We start from the raw sequence: 19,856 nt of genomic DNA on the forward strand, positions 1-19,856 counted from the left end.
AATTAATAGGCTAACCATGTTCAGTATTATTAGAATAAATTGTACAGCAAAATCTGGATTCAGAACATACTTAAAGGCAGAATCCATAGGTGCTTTCCAATCCATCCTGCTACTCTGCAAGCTGGGTTACACCAGTGCCTCACTGATAATTCGTTGATAAATTCAGTTGCGAACTTGTTACCAACTAAACAGACCAGAAAAAGTTATGGCAGGTTCATTCAGGTGTAAATGATTTTTAATGGCATGAGAAATCTTAAATACTAGGGGTGGCACGGTGACACAGTGGCTAGCACTGCTGCCTCACAGCGCCAGGGACCCGGCTTGAGTCTGCACATTCTCCCTCTGTCTGCGCGGGTTTCCTCCCGGTGCTCCGGTTTCCTCCCATTGTCCGAAAGATGTGCTGGTTACGTGCATTGGCCACGCTAAATTCTCCCTCAGCGTACCCGAGCAGGCGCCGTAGTGTGGTGACTCGGGGGATTTTCACAGTAACTTCATTGCAGTGTTAATGTAAGCCTACTTGTAACACTAATAAATAAACTTTAAAAACTCTCTGGCATTAGAAATTTAAAAGTCTGGAACTGCATTCCCTCAGAATTTACTTATTGTTGGGATTTTAAAATAATTCAACATTAAAACTTTCTTTTTTACCTTAGCTTTCTGTTTCATCTCACTCTGTTAATCAGATCTTTCTGTCCAACTCTATTTTGTTTTTATACATGATTTTACACGGAATGAAACATAATTCATACTTCCTGGTTTAGACTCTCGCAGTAAGAATTCTTGCTCTCTTCACTCACGCCACAGATTCAAAGTAGAGGATACTGTGCTGGATCAGATGTCCAATGACATTTCCACTAACTGTGAAATCTGCCCACTTTTTGATATCTAATTGTCTCATTCATTTAAGGATAATGAGGGGGGAGGGGGTTACTGCTACTTGTACGAATCTGGCTGATGTCGTTCAGTAAATAGTCAACCTCTCACTGATATAGGATTACCTTTTTATACTTCCTAAAATGGGATACATTTAAACTTAGAGCTGATAGCTGCTCTAAGATCGGGAGCAGCAGATCCAAACAAAAAACAAACAATTCCAAACATGTCTAAAATGCCATAACCTTGTGCTCAAAGTAATAAAAACTGTGATCCTGCCATCTTTACACTGTAAATTAAAGTAAAATGTTATATTAAAATGGATTCTTGACAAAGAGTGGCAGTATTTTTTTCACATGTCTATCCATAGGTTTTCATTAGGGACAAGTGATTAAGAACAAGGAGGAAAAATAGCAAAAGCCTTGATGTCTGACATGATAGATCAAAAGGTGAAAACCTTTGAGCTATAGAACACGATGATAAATCTGTATCACACGATCATTGTCAATGCGGGGGGAAAAATACTGTCCTGGATTGTATCTGACCCAAAATGAGTAAGAAAAAAACTCCATGGGTGTACAGAATGTTAAGTAACACCATTGGTTTAGTGGTAGCACTGTCACCTCTGAGTCAGAAGGTCAAGCATTCAACCCCCTTCAGAAATTTCAACACATAATCCAAAATGGCACTGTTGGAAATACTATTGTTCAGATGAGATAATAAACAGAGATTCTGTCTGACTTCTCAGGTGGATGTAAAAAATCATTTGACATTATTCAAAGAGTAAGGGTATTCTCAGTGGCCTGATCAATTTTTATATCTCAATTAACATCGCTGAAATAGATCAGCTGCTCATTTATTTCAATGTACTTTGTGGAAACTTACTGTATGCAAATTACCTATCCTGCTTCCCTAATGCAGACTTGAATGCAGGATTTAAATTATCCTACTATAGACAGAGATAGTAATAGTGTAAAGAACAGAGAGCAGCAAGAGCTCTTACAGTGTGCTCAGCAGAATTTTCCGCATGAGTATATTTCTAGTCCAACAAGAAAGGAGGCATTGCAGGACCTGATTCTTGGGGATAAGGTAGACCAAGTAGAACAAGCATCTGTTGGGGAGCATTTTGGGGCAGTGATCATTGTATCACAAGGTTAGGTTCGTTAAGGAAAAGGACAAAAAATAATCCAGAGTAAGAATTATTAATTGGGGGAGATCCAACTTCAATGGGGTGAAAATGGAACTGAGCATTAGGGATCCTGTCCTGACAAGCAGATGGTAAAGGTGCACCCAAGAAACAAAAGATAATATTTCTCCAGGTTGAAAATTGGAATATCAGGACTATACGTCCTGGCATGCATCAGGATTTGCAGTGAGCAGACAATGTACATAAGATGCTATGGCATTGAACAATGTCAACATTACTGTTCTCTAACATACTACATTGACTGATACTGAATGAATACTGATGGGCAAAAGTGTAGATGTCCACCGTGAACAACAGCCTGAAGCAGATAATTGAGGCACCTGTTGCAACTGTGAACGCCTCATATCTCTGTGTCTAACATTTGAAGGATACTTTGTCAATATCATCGATGCTTATGCACCAACCTTGCATGCCAATGCTGAGACAAAGATTACTTCTAAACCACTCTAGACAATATCTTGGAGCATCCGCCAAATGAAGATAAGGCATTTCTCTTAGGACACTTTAATGCAAAAGCTGGGTCAAACTCAGTTTTATGGCAAAAGTGCCTCAATCATCATGGAGATGGAAAATAGACAATGGCTACTGGAATTTTGTGCAGAGTGGACTTTACATGATCAACAACTTCTTTCAGGGCAGATATCGGTACAAAGTGTCACCTGAGGTCTGACCACTGGCACCAACTTGACCTGATCAACAGAATGCACAACCTGTCCAGTGCAATTTGTTTGTCAGTAGCAAGGTGAAGGTGCAACCACAGAAAATAAACAAGTCCAAGCAAAATGACATGCCGTGCATCAATATTCCATGCATGAAGAATGGCAACAAAGGTCATAAGTTCACCGAAACTTTCAGGCAATCCCTTCCATCAGATAATGCTAATGAAGCATGTAAGTCTCTGTGGTCAATCACCTATGAAGCTGCAGTAACCAAATTTGGCAAAGGAAGAAACAGGTAGAACGACTGCTTCAACGCTCACCTGTCATTTTAGGCTTACAACTTGTCTCCTAAAGCAGGTGACAATCTGACTGTAGATACGGCAATTGTACAGAAAGAGAAAGGTAATGTGTTAACAAGTATTGGATCAATCTATGAAAAGAAATACAAACCGCCAATGACAATGATAACCTTCGCACTATGAATGATAGTATCAAAGGAGCACAGCCCCACCATCACCAAAATTGCTCCTTTGAAATCCACAGATGAGAAAGTGCACACTGACAGGAACAAGCAAATCATCCACTAGATAGAGCACTGTTCCGAGCTATACTCACGTGAGATGGATATCTCCCTGCTTTGATGACCTTTTGCAGTTACCTGTTACATGTGACCTTAATGAATTTTCATTACTTGGGACTGAAAAAGCCATTGACTCCCTAGTAGTCAGGGAAGCACCTGGAAAGGACGGAACATCAGCTGAACTACCAAAATATGGAAAGCCCCACTTGCTGCTAGATCTCCACAACCTCCTCCTCTGCTGGAGGGAAGGCTGTGTCCCACAGAATATGCATGACGCAAACATCACATGACATAAGAACAAAGGTGATCAAGGGATTGCAACAACTACTGGGGCATAATACTCCTTAGCTTCACTGGCAAGGCTTTGGCCAAGGTCATTCCAATGCGGCTGCACCGACTAGCCATCAGAATATACCCAGAGACATAATGTGGCTTCAGAGCAAACAAATCCACAATAAACATGATCTTCTCCCTACATCCGCTTCAATAGAACAGGTAGCAGCAAACACCAATGTACATTGCTTCTGCGGATCTCAAAAAAATATTCTGAAACTGTAAGCTGAATGGCCCTCTACCAGATGCTAGGGAAAATCGGCTGTCCTCCCGAGCTTCACAGTCTCATGCAATTCTTTCATGAAAACATTAAGTTCAATGGGTACATCTCTTGACAGTTTTGAGATCAAGAATGGGATGAAACAGGAGTACTTCTTAGCCCCTCCTCTATTTTGTATCTTTTTCTCTGTCCTCCTTGTTAACTGAATCAATTAAAGTTAAGTACATACAAGTGGAGGGCAATGACCAGATGGTTACTTGAGCACATATTAAGAGCCACTTTTGGGGTCAGGAGATATATACCTGCAATGTTGCAGTCTATGAATAAATCTATTCCAAGTTAAAACTGATTTTAGATTCTTCCTTCACCAACTGACTTTCAGGAGTATAACACTCCTGACCCATGCTTTTCCTGATGACATGGAAGGAGTTCTACATGCAGAGCAGGTTCAAAAGGGTTGGATTGCCTACCTCTGCTCCAAGTTTCTATGATTAGACTCCTCAACCTATCCAGACTGAAGACCAAGACAAGAGTGTGGCATGTTCTGATCAGAGAACATCTGCATGCCAACACTGCTGCACTAGTTGCCCAGACAGAAGATTACTCTTCCTGATAGTTAATCACCTTAAAGGTGCCAAAGTCATCAAGAGAAATTAAATCAACAAGCAGTTTTGGTCAATAGTTTCAACTCAACATGGCTTCTTTATCTCACTGTTAAACAAGAACCAAGTCTCTGAATTTGACTTGAGTTTGCTAATAACTCGATGCATTAATGATATCAATAGCATAGGAACACCGAGAATTCATGAAGCCACTTTGCTAAGATTTACTACTACTATCTGATCTTAATTGCCTTAGTATCCATGGGAATAGGTTAGCACATTGTTGTAAATTGTCGATTACAATATAATTGGTTAGAGGATGCAGCAAGTTTTGTACAACTGCCATATATTTCTGCAAGCATGTGTTATTGTTCATAATGAAATGTAACCTCTGGGGTCTAACAAGACACAGACATTTGTCTCAGCGTACGTGACACTAGCGACAGAGGTGGGGTGACACCAGATGACCCTCAGTCATAGCCAATGAAGAGTGAATTTGGGCTATTTCCTAACAAGGTAATCAGAGAGGTAGAATTAAGGATACAAGTTGAAAACTCGGTCTTCCTTGGCACAGTTCCACTATTGCTTCTGTGGAGTAATTCTTCTGCCACGTAGTTCAACATCATTTCAGAAACAGCGGAAGACAGACTTTCACTGTGCTGTCAGCACTCAAGAAACCTGGGCCTTGAGGAATAAGAAACTTCCATGCTGTCTTTACTGCTTTTTGTTAACTACATATAACACTTTGTGAATAAATTCTACTTGATTAAAAATACTGGTCATTTGTACCTTGTTAGGTCAGGCACAACTGAGGACGCATTGTTATCAATTAAGAATTTGGAAATTAGATATTTTAATTAAAAGGGTTTTAGATCTCAAACCATCTTAACAACTTACAGCATCTTCCTCATCACATGGAAAGCCAAAATCACCAATGAAGCAGTCTTTTTTCGGGCCAACATGTTGAGCATACTATCACTAATCAAGCAAAAGAGACTTTGCTGGATTGTGCATGTATACAGGATGAGAGATGATCACGTCTCCAAGAGACCAGCAGAGTGCCCAAAGCTCTGATTCAAGAATCTCAAAAAACGTCCTCAACATCAATTATAAGTGGGAAACTCTAGCTGACGATTGATGCAAATGGCAACAACAACTGTGGACAGGATTCAATACCATCATGACATGTAGTTTCAAAAACTCCAAAGATGACACCAGCCCTGCAAACAAGGGGTGAGCAAAGACCATGCTGTGCCATCAGCAAGGGATGACCTAACGTGGCACTCATGGCAGATTGTACCTTTCTAGAAACTACTTGCTCATCCATCAGAAGAACTGCAGATGATCTCAGCTAGCCTGAATGTTCTGAGCCTGCAGTCCGAACATCCCTCTCAGAAGGGAGGGTGCCAATTTGTAAAGTGCACTTTTGTATTAGGAAATTATTTGAGAAAAATCCAAATTGTGTGGAGTTGCCTTTTGGGAATCATCCAGTCATAACACATTATAGATGTTGCATTATAATGCAAAGAATTTTACAGGTTTCACACCAAATAAAACAAGCTAAAATCATGCACTCCTGTTTCAATGATGCCTATTCTTTGCAACTAAAATGCTGTATTAGAGTTGGATGCATTTTATAATCAGCACCATTGCTATGCCAGAAGAGAACATAATTCTTTTAAATACACTCCACTCTGGTTACAAGATATTTTGTTGATGGATTTTCCGATACTGGGGGTGTCGGGGAGATAAAAAAGCATGAGAAACAGCGAGATGGAGAGTGGAGCCGGGGAAATAAAAGAGCCTTACCTTGATCCATTACACAGGGAGTATTGTGGGAGCTGCACTTGGTGACATCACAAGTTCAAAAGTGATGTTTTGGACAGAAGGGCTCCTGATTGATAAATGGTGGTCTGGTGATTTTTTTCCTTACCTTCAATTTCCATTCATTTTCATACCTATGAAGTTTTAGAGTAGTGGGATTTCGGCTAATGATTGACTAATACAGTGCTGGGATTTAGAGTAGTACCTAGGCTGTTGTTTACAGATTAGTGTATTTAGTACTTTTATAGTGAGAATCGAACACTAGGGACCATCTAGTTAGCTGTAAATTAATTTACTAGAAATACATTTTTCATTAAATAGTTGCTAGAGAGCAAAAATGGCAGTCAGCAGGGTAATAGGCTTCTCCTGTAGAATTTGGGATATCCGAGACAGTTCAAATGCCTCTGACAACTATATCTGCAGTAAGTGTGACCAATCGCAGTTCCTGTCAGACCGCATGGATCGGTGGGAGCAGAGTTGGACACACAGGAGCATGCAGGCTGTGGAAAGCATCGTAGTCAGGAGTTTGAGAGATGAGGTCTCACCCAAGGTTCAGGCAGATAGATGGGTAACCACAAGAAGGGGCAGGCAGACAGTGCAGAAGTCCCCTGTGGCTATCCCTCTCACTAACAACTTTCCGTTTTGGATGTTGGGGGGGAAGGCGGGGGTATTGCCTATCAGGGGAAGGTGATAGCAGTAGCCAGAGAGGTGGTGCCACCACTAGCTCTGTTGTACTGTAATAGGGGACTCTATAATCAGGGACACAGACAGGCATTTCTGCAGGCGCAAAACAGACTCCAGGATGGTGCATTGCCTCCCTGGTGCCTGGGTCAAGGATGTGTGTCTCTGAGCAGGTGCAGAACATTCTCAAAAGGGAAGGTGAGCAGCCAGAGGAAGTGGAAGACATTGGCACCAACAACATAGGCAAAAAGAGTGACGAGATCCTGCAAAGGGAGTTAGGTAGTAAGTTGAAAAGTAGGACCTCTAGGGTTGTAGTCTCAGGATTACTCTGTGCTATATGCCAGTGAAGCTAGGAATAGGAAGATAGTACATTAAATATGTGGCTAAAGGGCTGGTGTAGGAGGGAGGGCTTCAGATGTGTGGATCATTGAGATGTCTTCCAGGGCAGGTGGGACCTGTACAAGGAGGATGGGTTGCACCTAAACTGGTGGGGCACCAATATCCTGGCAGGGAGGTTTGCTAGTGTCACTCAGGAGGGTTTAGTGTGGCAGAGGGGTGGGAACCAGAGCAATAGGTCAGCAAGTGAAATGACTGAGGGAGAGTTAGAGACTACAGCCAATGAGACTAAGAGGAAGAACAGATTGGGAAAGGTTACTGAAAACAGCAGGACTGGCGGTCTGAAATGCATTTGTTTTAATGTGAGGAGGATAACAAGAAAGGCAGATGAACTTAAAGCTTGGATTAGTAAATATAACCATGATATTGTAGTAATTACAAAGATCTGGTTGAGAAAGGGACAAGACTGGCAGCTCAACATTCTGGGATTTAGATGTTTCAGGTGTGACAGAGAGGGATGTAAAAGAAATGGCGGAGTTGTGTTACTGATGAGGAAGAATATCACAGCTGTACTGAGGGAGGACACCTTGGAGGACTCATCCAGTGAAGCCATATGGATAGAGCTCAGGAATAGGAAGGGTGAAATCACTTTGATTTGATTGTACTACAGGCCTCCCAACAGCTAGCAGGGAATAGAGGAACAATTATGTGGACAGATTATGGAAACATGTAAAAACAACAGCGTTGTTGTGGTGGGTTATTTTAGCTTACCCTATATTGACTGGGACTCCCTTAGTGCCAGGAGCTTATATAGGAGGGTTTCTTGAAGCAATGATCCAACTCGGGAAGGGGCCATACTAAACCGGATATTGGAGAATGAGCCCAAAGTTTCAATGGGGGGGGGGGGCATTTCGGGAACAGGGACCATAATTCCATAAGTTTTAAGTTATGGAGAAGGATCAAAGTAATCCTCGGATGAAAGTACTAAAGTGGGGGTAGGCTAACTACAACAAACATTAGGCAGGAACTGGGAATGGAGATAAGGAATGGTTGTTTGAAGGTATATCCACATCTGTCACGTGGGAATCTTTTAAAGGCCGGTTGATTAGAATTCAGGGCCAGCATGTTCCTGTGATACTGAAGGATAAGGATGGCAAGATTCAGGAACCTTGGATGACAACAGAAATTGTGAGCTTAGTCAAAAAGAAAAAGGTTTAGAAGACTGCAGACAGACGGAGCCCTCAAAGCACATAAAGAAAACAGGAAAGAACTTAAACAAGTTAGCAGGGCTAAAAAAACCATGAAACGTCTTCAGCAGACAGGATTAAGGAAGAATCCCAAGGCATTTTATACATATATAAGGAGCAAGAAGGTAGCTAGGGAGAGGATAGGTCCACTCAAGGTCAAAGGAGGGAATCTATGCGTGGAGCCAGAGAAAGTGGGTGAGGTCCTTAACAAATACTTGGCATCGGTCTTCACAAAGGAGAAGGACACAGTGGATGCTGAGTCTAGAGAGGGGTATGTTGATATTCTAGGGCATGTGGGTGTGAAGAAGGTGGTGTTGGGTGTTTTGAAAAGTATTATGTTAAACAAGTTCCAAGGACAACAACAGAGGACTAATTAAATGGGAAACACCCACCTCCTCTAGTAATCCAGGGAAGCTGCATTATTTGAAGAAAATGCCACATTTTAAATAATATAAAGGTGTACAAAACCTCAGTTGGGGAAACACTCAGACCTTGGATGCGATCTTTCTGCCCTGCTGCGCTGGTTGAGTAGCAAGCCCACATGAGCAAGTGGCAAAAATAATTGCATTCGCGCCCGATTTCTCACCCCTCGCAATATTGCCAGCCGTGGCCTGCCGGGCGCGACACTGATTTAAATATTTATAAACTTATTTCAATATCTTTAGTGAGCCCAGGAGCTTTACAACCTCGCTGGTGGAGGTCCTCACTGGCGAGGATCACACATGGTCCCCACCAACAGGGACCAGATGCGATGGCCTCACCAGTGGGACTGGAGACCATTGAAGTCCCCCAGGTGGTCGAGTGCAGTGCCCGCACTATATGGGAGATCAGGGCGCATGCCTAGCAGTCTGCAGCCGGCCTCCCTGGCGAGCTTAGGCCTCCTGCCCACCCCATTCCCCCAGCCCAAACCGGTGTGAAACTCCCAAGTGCCAAAAAAATTGACAGAGTGTGAGAAAATTGCGTGGGGTAGCTTGCTGAAAAAACAGGAGTGAAACACTCCAGTTTTCAGACTTTTGTGACACAAAATTCCTTCCTCCCTCCCCCCTCACTTCTTTCCAATTTAAAGAAACCGCTTCCCCGTCACCACCCACCACTTGATCCCACCACCCTTAGCACTCTGTATCACCATCTTACTCCTGCCGGGTGTCTTATTACAACTACAATTTCCAATCCATTTGAGAGAAAACTCCTAATACCATACATTTAATAATGGTTCCCCTTCAAACTCACTAACAGCATTCCCATATTCAGCAAGCCTCCTTGTTAACTCCCACATACTGACACTGCTATTCAGGTGCTGCTAACACCCAAATTTACATGCCCACCACCGTCACATCCAAATTTGCCTCCCAGGATTCTAACACTTCAAAACCCCTTTCCCTTCCTCCCCCACATGAAGTATGCCATCCTTCCATATACCAGGTTCTCACTGCAATTGTACCACGGAAGCTTTAATACATTTGCACAAAACACGAAAACCATTCCCCCCTCGCTGCCCTCACATTTGCGCCATCTTTCTAGCTCTCCTATACCCTTGCATCCCTCCTGGATGATCCCATTCCCAATAATTCCAAAATCTGAGGGCCCCCTCCAATCACAGCCATCCACAGCATCCCATAATAGCACTTTAGTACTAAATGCTGTTCCTACAGACTTCCTCTGTAATCTTAATGTGGTCCAGGGATAGAGGGCAAGGAATAATTTGATCTGATCTTTTACGAAATTATTATAATTTAATATTTTAATTCTGCCTTTAATTATATGTACTATGACATATTATTCGTAAATTTCTCACTACATTGCTCATGGAGAGTCACAGCATTTGCAGAAAAATGAATGCCAAGTGGCATCTTAAAGAGATTTACATGGGTTAATAAATTAAATTCCATTGTCATCAAATGATTTCTGGGTTTCTTACTGATGCCGTTAGTATGAATTTTACTACACCGCCCATTATTTCATCAAAACTGTAAATGAGTACTTTGAGTTTATACAATTTTCCTTACTTATTTCTATTGTTTACCATTTTGAAACTTACAAAATCACAGCACGATAAAGTTCAAGATACACAAATTACATGTCAATATCTGGCTTTTAATGGTGAAATAATGAGGTTTAGCAGACTTTAACATCAATGTACAGCAAGACATCAGAGCCATCGGCTTACATGGTTGAACATGGAGCCTGTGATTCAGTACTAAAAGGACACCAATTGTAAAAACACATTCAAGGACATAATTTCCTGATTTGCCAGGCACTATACTACACTGGGGACAATTATGGAGTTAGTTAGCACAGGAAGGGGTTTTTTTGGTTTGTCATTACCGTGGAGGAGAATCATGTGTTTGGTAGAATCGGGGCCTGGAATCTGATGATCAGCACCCTAGCACATTTTGCATCAGTGTCAGCAGTGAGGTTGCAGCTCTGAGCAGGAAGAGGAAAAACCCCCAAGACCAAGGAAAAATGTCAGAGTACACAAAGACAATCCCATGAATAAAGTTACTCATGCTATGAAATGTGCACTTTTGTATACCATCATAGTTTGGTCATTAGAAGATTTAGCTAGAGACGAAAACATGGTCAAAATTTATTTTGAGTGATTCAAGTATTTCATTAACAAGCCATGGGGGGGTAGCTGACATGGGGTTTTTCTATTATTATGTGCTAACATATGGTTTTTATATTATATAAGATTGACAGAGTTTATCCATTGTGACATATTGAGGAATGGATTTTTCATTATAAAAGCATGACACAGAAAGTATGATTAATTATCGTATACTTAAGATCACACACATAAACATATCTCCTTTATTCTGATAGTTCTCGCAATGTCCTTTACAGGTGCTCAATTCAAAGCTCTGCCAAGGATACTCCCATAAGCAACAATGTCGGATGACTCTCTTCATCATTTACTCCATAACTCCCTGTGGGGAAACTACCTGCTCTCTGCTTTCCAGCTTCTTATGAAGAAAAGTTTAAAAATTGGAACTCTCAATCTGAATAATCTTATCGCTGTTATTAATTGTCAACCATGTTAACACTAGAACAGGTAATAATCAAAAGAGCTGAAGAGTTACAGTTGAAATATGTTAACAGTGTCACTACCGAAATATTTATGACTTACCAAACATGGTGTTGCATTGGAGAGCCTTATTGTGTGGGCTTCCTGCCTGCATGCTTTGCTCCATTTAATTTTAAATTTCTATTTGAACCAAACCACACCAACAACTCACCTTCTCTGCAAGAGCCTCCTCTAAGGTTGTAAGGGCAGTATCTGTATTGGTGGTATCTGCCTGCAGCGATTTTACACGCTCTTTCAGACTAGTCATTTGTTTCTCTTTATCCCTCAGTTGTTCCTGCAGGTTCTCAATCTGCAAAATATATATTTTTTAAAAGTCAGATTAATGGGAAAAATAGACATTGATATGAAATAATGAACAACATTTCCACCAAATTAAACACAAGTTGTAGTGAGAATTTAGAAGGGCTGTAAAATAGAATTGTGTACAGGAAGAACAATAAGCCAACTGGCTTCTTTCCATGCTGTAAACTTCTCAGGTTCTGGAAGCAATTTAGAATGTAGATCTTACCAAGTATCATTATTTAATTAGTCTTATTGTATACTCTGTGTTTATAAAGACAAAACCTAATCACTTCTGTTGATATTAAAAGGAATATTTCCAGTTTAGCATATCCTGCGAGTGGCAAGGTTGCCCTCTGGAGTGAAATTTAAGAATATATTGCACTCTGGCCAATCACACTACCAATACAAAATACATACCAATAATCTGCTACAAATCCAGTTCAGACACACAAATCCAGTTATTACAATGACATAACAATGGTACTTATATTGTCAATGCTTGTGGTAAACATTGAAGATCAAGAGTTTTCACTTGCCAATGGCTGATATTACAACACTGTCCTTTCACTTTTATCTGTGTTCATGCTCAGCACAAGTTTGATGGGATGACAATATTTTTTTTCAATTCAGAGTGTAAAACAAATGTGGCTAATTTCTCATCAGTTCTGACCAATCTTGGGTCAAACACCAAGCCTGATCATAACTCAGAACCAGTGCATTAAATCATGAATCTCATTCAAGTAATTCACTTAGATGGTTGACGGGGCAATAGGAAATATTTAGGGTGATGCACTTGAGAGAAAGTCATTTTATTTATATTTTGATCAAGCAGTAACAGTGGGAGCTTTATTTTCCATCTGATACATAGGTGGTACGTGAGTATCTATTAATTCCCAAAATCTAAGAGTGTAATCCTATCAGCTCAATGGCCAAAAACTTTTATATCCTTTTTTGTTTTCAAGAATGACAATTAAGTTTTATTTATAAGTGTCACAAGTAGGCTTACATTAACACTGCAATGAAGTCACTGTAAAAATCCCCTAGTTGCCACACTCCAGCGCCTGTTCGGGTATACGGAGAGAGAATTCAGCACGGCCAATGCACCTAACCAGGACATCTTTCGTAGTATGGGAGGAAACCGGAGCACCCGGAGGAAACCCACGCAGACATAGGGAGAACATAAATTATCGGTATTGCAAATTGTCAGAGTGACTGAGTTTAACAGTCTGAAGATACAGAATCAGCATGTGCAGTCCAAATAGCAAAGAGTGATACAGCTTGATGGGCAAATTGCCGTCATTGTGAGTGATTGGTAGTAAGCTCCGACACATAGATTACATCCCCACCAAAGGGAAAACAAGGTATGGCCTCAGCCTTGTCATCTTTTACAAGCAGAACAATCAGAAGGCCTTTGAGACAAACGTCTGTTAGTTGGACACTGATGAAGGTTCGGCCCCTCTACGAAACTCTCTCCAAACCCTGTGGCCTGGGGTTCCGCTCCTCCTCTGCGACTGGATCCTGAACTTCCTAACCCACAGACTACAATCAGTAAGGATAGGCAACAACACCACCACCACAGTCATCCTCAACACTGGTGCTCCACAAGGTTGTGTCCTCAGCCCCTTACTATACTCCTTATACACCTATGACTGTGTGGCCAAATTCCTCTCCAACTCCATTTTCAAGTTTGCTGATGACACCACCGTAGTGGGTCGGATCTCAAACAATGATGAGACAGAGTACAGGAATGAGATAGAGAATCTGGTGAACTGGTGTGACGACAATAATCTCTCCTTCAATATCAACAAGACGAAGGAGATAGTCATCGACTTCAGGAAGTGTAGTGGCTAACATGCCCCTGTCTACATCAGTGAAGTAGAAATAGTCGAGAGCTTGAAGTTTTTAGGTGTCCAGGTCATCAACAACTTGTCCTGGTCCCTCCATGCACACGCTATAGTTAAGAAAGCCCATCAATCCTTCTACTTTCTCAAAAGACTAAGGAAATTTGGTATGTCCACTATGACTCTCACCAACTTTTACAGATGCACCATAGAAAGCATTCTGTCCGATTTATCACAGTTTGGTATATCTCCTGCTCTGTCCAAGACCGCAAGAAACTATAAAAGGTAATGAACGAAGCGCAGTCCATCACTCAAACCAGCCTCCCACCCATTGACACTGTCTACACTTCCCACTGCCTCAGAAAAGCAGCCAGCATAATTAAGGACCCCATGCACCCCAGACCATCTCTTCCACCTCTTCTGTCAGAAAAAAGATACAAAAGTCTGAGGACATGTACCAAAACGACTCGAAGAACAGTTTCTTCCCTGCTGCCATCAGACTTTTGAATGGACCTACCTCGCATTATATTGATCTTTCTCTATACCCTAGCTATGACTGTAACACTACATTCTGCACTCTCTCCTTTCCTTCTCTATGTACAGTCTGCTTTGTCTGTGTAGCACACAAGAAACAATATTTTTCATTGTACACTAATAAATGTGACAATAATAAATCAAATCAAAATCAAATCAAGTTCTTGAATGAAATAAAAAAGAAAGATGATTTATTAAATTCATATCAGGTATGGTAAGAATTTCAGAAAACCAATGGTCATTCTATGGAAGAATATGTTATGGCTTCAAGAGATTGTATAAAAGATTGATGAAATTCAATTTGGAGAGGCCCTGGGATGGTGCTATTATACAAGGAATTAGGTATTAGTGTTTAAATTTAGATTGTGTTCAAGTGTCTCATATGGACAGGCAATTGGTTCGAATGGATATTTGGTTCTTGGGTCAGATGTCTTTGGCTTTAAAAGAATTCCTGGAAAAACAGTTAATTCCATCAGACTTTATGGAACAAATGAGACATTCTGTGGTGACATGAAGAAACGACTGCCAGATTTTGAAAAAGTCACCAGATATCAGGCTGCTGTCAAAATACTAGAAGGTTTTAAGGCAGAGTGAGAATGAAAGCACTTTCAGCAGATCTGATTATTACTATGGAAACAAAATTAAAAGAAAAATAATTGGCAAATAAATCCCAGAATGCCCAAGCGACAATTAGCAGGCGTTTCAGATCTGATTCAATGTATCATCATGCACAGAGCAAGGGGCAAGGTCCTCAAAATGACACATGGCAAAAAGAATTCAGAGGAAGAATACTACAATCTCTGTAGAGACCATTAACATTTAAAGGGAAATTCGAACACGTGTGATTAACTAAAATAACTACACCACAAGGTTTCACATCTTAAAATCAAATCAAAAATTAAACAAAGCTGTGCTACCAACTTACTACTATATTTGCAAGTCTTTAACTGGGTTGGAATACATAATAATCATGCAAACTTCACCATTATAACAAGAGGTTACTGGTGCAGGCATGATGTGTTGAATGGCCCCTTACTGTGATGTAATCTTCCTATGGTTCAATAAAGGCAATGATGAATCCAATTGGTCACAAGGATGAATGTGAATTCATCACATTCCTGCAATGAATGAGTTTGTTGTAGACTTCTTTCATTGTGGAGTATTAGGTAGTATTCAAATGTCAACAGTATGCGGGACAGATTGGTGATCATCCAAGGATCAATGCAAGATTAAAGAATATAAAAGACTCCTTGCTTCTAGGTTTGCTGATGACAGCACATTGTGGTCACTAAACAGAGTTGTAATTCCATACAAAATAGTTGGAGTAAACTTTTGACAAGAACTAATGTAGTCTTCAGTGGTAGATTATGCTGCATAAATGATATATTGACATGGAGCATGACACAGCAATTATTTTTTAAGTCGATTGATATCACAGCTACCCAGTCATGACATTATTGAACACCCACCCCCGCCCAACAAAACCTTGTTTCTTGAGTGTTGGACATGTATTAATGACATCAAACGATAAGAATTAGAGAGCAAAACAAACTGTCCTAAAGTTACTAATAAAACACAGGATTTAAATAATTGGAGAGTTTAGGGTTTATTTTGTGGTACCAGATAAAGGTCAACTAGCTTTGTCACGTGGATGGATTTGTACTGAAAACATCCTTGAAGGTGGGACCTTTATAAGGCTAAAGTGATTTGAAGAGTGATAAAGATGTTAGAGTGGACTCTCCCACAGAGAGGTACCCTTAATTTTTTTTAAACACTTTTGGCCTCATACTCATGGGAATTAAGGTCAATTGACATAAATGTTGCATTTTTTCATGTTGCATGTTTCAGAAAATTGTTTTGCAACTGCCAAAAAAGATAGCCTATGGAAACTAAACAAATTTGGATATGACCTGAATGATGCTTCCAGGGTATGGTATTTTCCTGTGCTGTTTTGTTCAAAATACAATGCGTACAACTCAAGAGAGATCCCGTGATGGTATCATAAAGAAAAACTTGAGGCATCTTCATGATGCATGTCAATGATTTCTTACCAGATGGTACTGTGCATTTTGAGAAGTGTGTTATAAATAAAATTAGAATAGAATTTAAAGTTAGAAGTCTTTAAATATATTGGGTTTTTAAATATATTGACTTAGATACTAAACAAAGAAAGTCTGAAAAAACTTCATATCAATAATTCGATTTAGAGAGCTGGCACTTCCAACCTGATTAATCATGCCAGGTCATTACAGAAAGATATATCTAAAGAGAGAATAATTGTGAATTTTCAATGGTTAGCTAACTGAATTGCTTGTGCAATTCAGACCTGGCCAGATGCTAGTTTTGATGTGTTGGGGGTTAAGACAATGATGAAACAGCCTAAAGTTGAGAATGTTTTCAGGGCTAATAAAGAATTACAAAGTTAAATCTGGAAAAATGTATTCTTAAGTTCCATTCTTAGGTAACCCAATGAACATGAAGCTAATAATTTTTAGCAAAGTTTATCTTCCTAATGGGTATTCTAGTGCAGCTGATTTCATAACATTTTGGTCGAGAATGGGAAATGCTGCCCTCTAGATTGAAATGCTAGGAAAATAAAAAGGTGGTTAAAAGTACTTTTGCTGCCAAAACACTGGCTCTTGAAGAGGCAATGAATATAAGATTCTATTCAGCAAATATTTTAAGAGAAATTCTATACAATGGGCATACTGAAGACAGTGTACCTATTGAATGTTAAAGCAAATGTCCACTGCATGAAAAGAGCGAGTTAAAAAGTTACAAATTGACCTTGCTGGCTTGAAATAACTGCTGGACAGAAAATAAATCTCTAAAATTAAATGGGTGAATACAAGTTATTAATGGTCAGGAGTGTCTTATATAAAGGAATACACATGTAAAGAAATTGTTCGGGATTCTTGAGGATGGTTATATGCAATACTTTGCACAGAATATGGAAGTCTTATTTAATTTGTTCGCAAATTCTGGTTGTACATATATCTTTTTTGAAGAGAGAAGGAAATCTGTTAATTGTATATTAATTGCATTCCATTGTATCCAAATGTTGGGCATGAACTGCAAATTCACATCTGTTGCATATATAGAAACAAACTGAAACTGCAGTTGTTGGGTTATGGGGTATATGCTTGGAATGTGTATCTCTAAGTTAAGACTTATAAGATGTAAAGATTGGCTCCCATTCCAACCTTCACCTCTTAGCATTTTGATATACTGTATAACAATATATTTGTCACCCATGAAATTTATCTCGGATGTGGAACCATAAAAGGTTTACAGCAGTGGTGTAGTGGTATTGTCAATGGACTAGTAATCCAGAGATCCAGGCTAATGCTCTGGGAACCTAGTTTGAATCCCAGCATGGCAGATGGTGAAACTTGAATTGAATAAAAATCTGGATTTAAAAGTCAAATGGTGATATGAAACCATTGTTGTAAAAATCCATCTGGTTTACTAATGAACTTTAGGGAAGGAAATCCTTACCTGTTCTGGCCTACATGTGACTTCAGACCCACAGCAATGTGGTTGACTCTTAAACTCTGAAAGTTAAAGGGCAAATCAGGATGGGCAACAAATTCTGGCCCAGCCAGCGGCGTCCACATCTTGTGAATAAGAAAGCGAGGGTATCTAGCTTGTCCTGTTTGTGCCAGACAAAAAAACAAGCCAACCAATCTAATCCCACTTTCCAGCATTTGGCCCTGCAAATTACAAAACTTCAGCTGAATATCCAGACACCTTTTAAATGAGTTGAGGGTTTCTGCCTCTACTACCCTTTAAGTCAGATAGTTCCAGGCCCTTACTACCCTCTGGGTGAAAAGAAATGTCCTTGTCTCCCCTTTAATCTTTCTACCAACCACTTTAACTCTATGCCGCCTCATCAGTGACCTCCCTGCTAAGCTAAATCGGCCCTTCCCATCCACTGCATCCAAGTCACTCAAACTTTTGTATAGCTCAAATCAAATCTCCCCTTTGCCCAAGGAGAACAGCTCCACCTATCCAATCTCCCCTCATAGTTGCATTTTTCCAGTCCTGACAGCATCCTAGTAAATCTCCCCTATACCTTCTCAAGTGCAACTGCATCCTTTCTGTAATGAGATGGGTAGACTGCACTCAGCTGAAATTGTGGCCTAACTAATGATTTATATAATTCCAGCAATACCTCCCTGCTTTTATGTTCATGTGACATATTGTATCAAAGTGAAGGAAAAAAAAGAGACAATTTGATTAGTCCCATAGTGAAGACAATATTTCCAGTTAAAAATAGTAAGTTGCTAACTAGCTATAATTATTAGTTGTTGTTTAATTGTTTTAGACATATTTTCCAGTATTTTTCAGGAAATGCATGGCTAAGCATTGGATCAGTAGCTTACATGGTCACAGCATATCTGAATGGTAGACCATATGGTCATTTCCTTCCCCTCTTTTTGTCTCTTCATGAGATTGGATCGTCTAATCTATGATTCATAACTTCATTGAAAAAACAAATGTCATCCATATTTTCCTTCCTTTTCTGTATACCACATTTCATAGGTAAATCTGAAGTGGTAATTCTCTAAGCAAAGAGGATTTATTTACTTCCAAAATCGCAGTCTAAAAGTTTTCTGCACAAACCAACAATAGAAGTTACTGTACATGGCTAGCTCCCAAATCTTCCAACAATACGGTTGGAATACCATTGAACTGCATATTTAGAAATGTCCTTTATTTGCAGTTGAAAAAAATGCAACAAGTTGCGAAGAGCAAAAATGTTATTCCCATAAGGTGCAAAAATCTGAAGTATATATTCAGATATTGATAGAATCCCATGAAACTAAAGAAAAGGTATGTTCTTCTGGATTAGGTGCATCCTGACGTTGTGATGTATGCATGTGTAATATTAATCTTTAGTTTCATCGGCTAATTAAATATGCACTGAACTTCTTCAAAAGGGCCCTCTTAAAGCAAGTAGACACCAAGGTGGCTGCCATAGGTCACCTGGTGGTATTATCTAGTATTACACAGTCAGTTTCTGGAAGTTTCCAATATGGATTACAATTAGGACATTCCAAGACAAACCTCAAATGGAACGTCACACCTGTTGATGTCAAGAATTACTTCAAAGATGAACTGAAACTTGTAACTGGCTCCCAACATTTGAATTTCACCAAAGCTATTTTTCAGGTAGAGAAAAAGTCCATCCAAAGAACGGTGTATTCAGAAGTGATGGCTGGAATATTAATGAAAAATCACCTAGGTCATAACACAATAGCCAAGGTTGGTCGAGGCTTCAGATGTGGGAAAGAAAGGCTAAGTCCTGAAACCAGTCCTCATTCAGTCATAACAATGTGAAGTGGAATTCCGATTTATTCACGATGTATGCTCCAACTCAGTTTGAAATTTTAATCAAACAGTTTTTGCATACGAGAGAGGATCATGAGAATGGTATAGATGGACAATGAACTTCTCGTATATTTTAACGCAAGATGTCAAATCTTGGCTATTGCGAATTTTCAGCATTGCAGACTTGGGTCAACAGTTCTCTTAAACAAGAGCAATGA

The 19,856-nt window shown here is 39.9% G+C and overlaps 1 protein-coding gene across 3 annotated transcripts in view; it reads right to left on the minus strand.

The window, feature by feature from the left end:
- erc1b (ELKS/RAB6-interacting/CAST family member 1b) overlaps positions 1-19,856 on the minus strand; it is a 788,812-nt gene that overhangs the window by 648,151 nt on the left and 120,805 nt on the right. For all 3 annotated transcript variants that reach the window (XM_078220074.1, XM_078220073.1, XM_078220075.1), the window contains one exon: positions 11,799-11,936. In XM_078220074.1, the coding sequence (XP_078076200.1) occupies positions 11,799-11,936 (138 nt within the window). The remainder of the gene's footprint in view (positions 1-11,798; positions 11,937-19,856) is intronic.

This window comes from Mustelus asterias, chromosome 9 (assembly GCF_964213995.1).
Source record: "Mustelus asterias chromosome 9, sMusAst1.hap1.1, whole genome shotgun sequence".
NCBI lineage: Eukaryota > Metazoa > Chordata > Chondrichthyes > Carcharhiniformes > Triakidae > Mustelus > Mustelus asterias.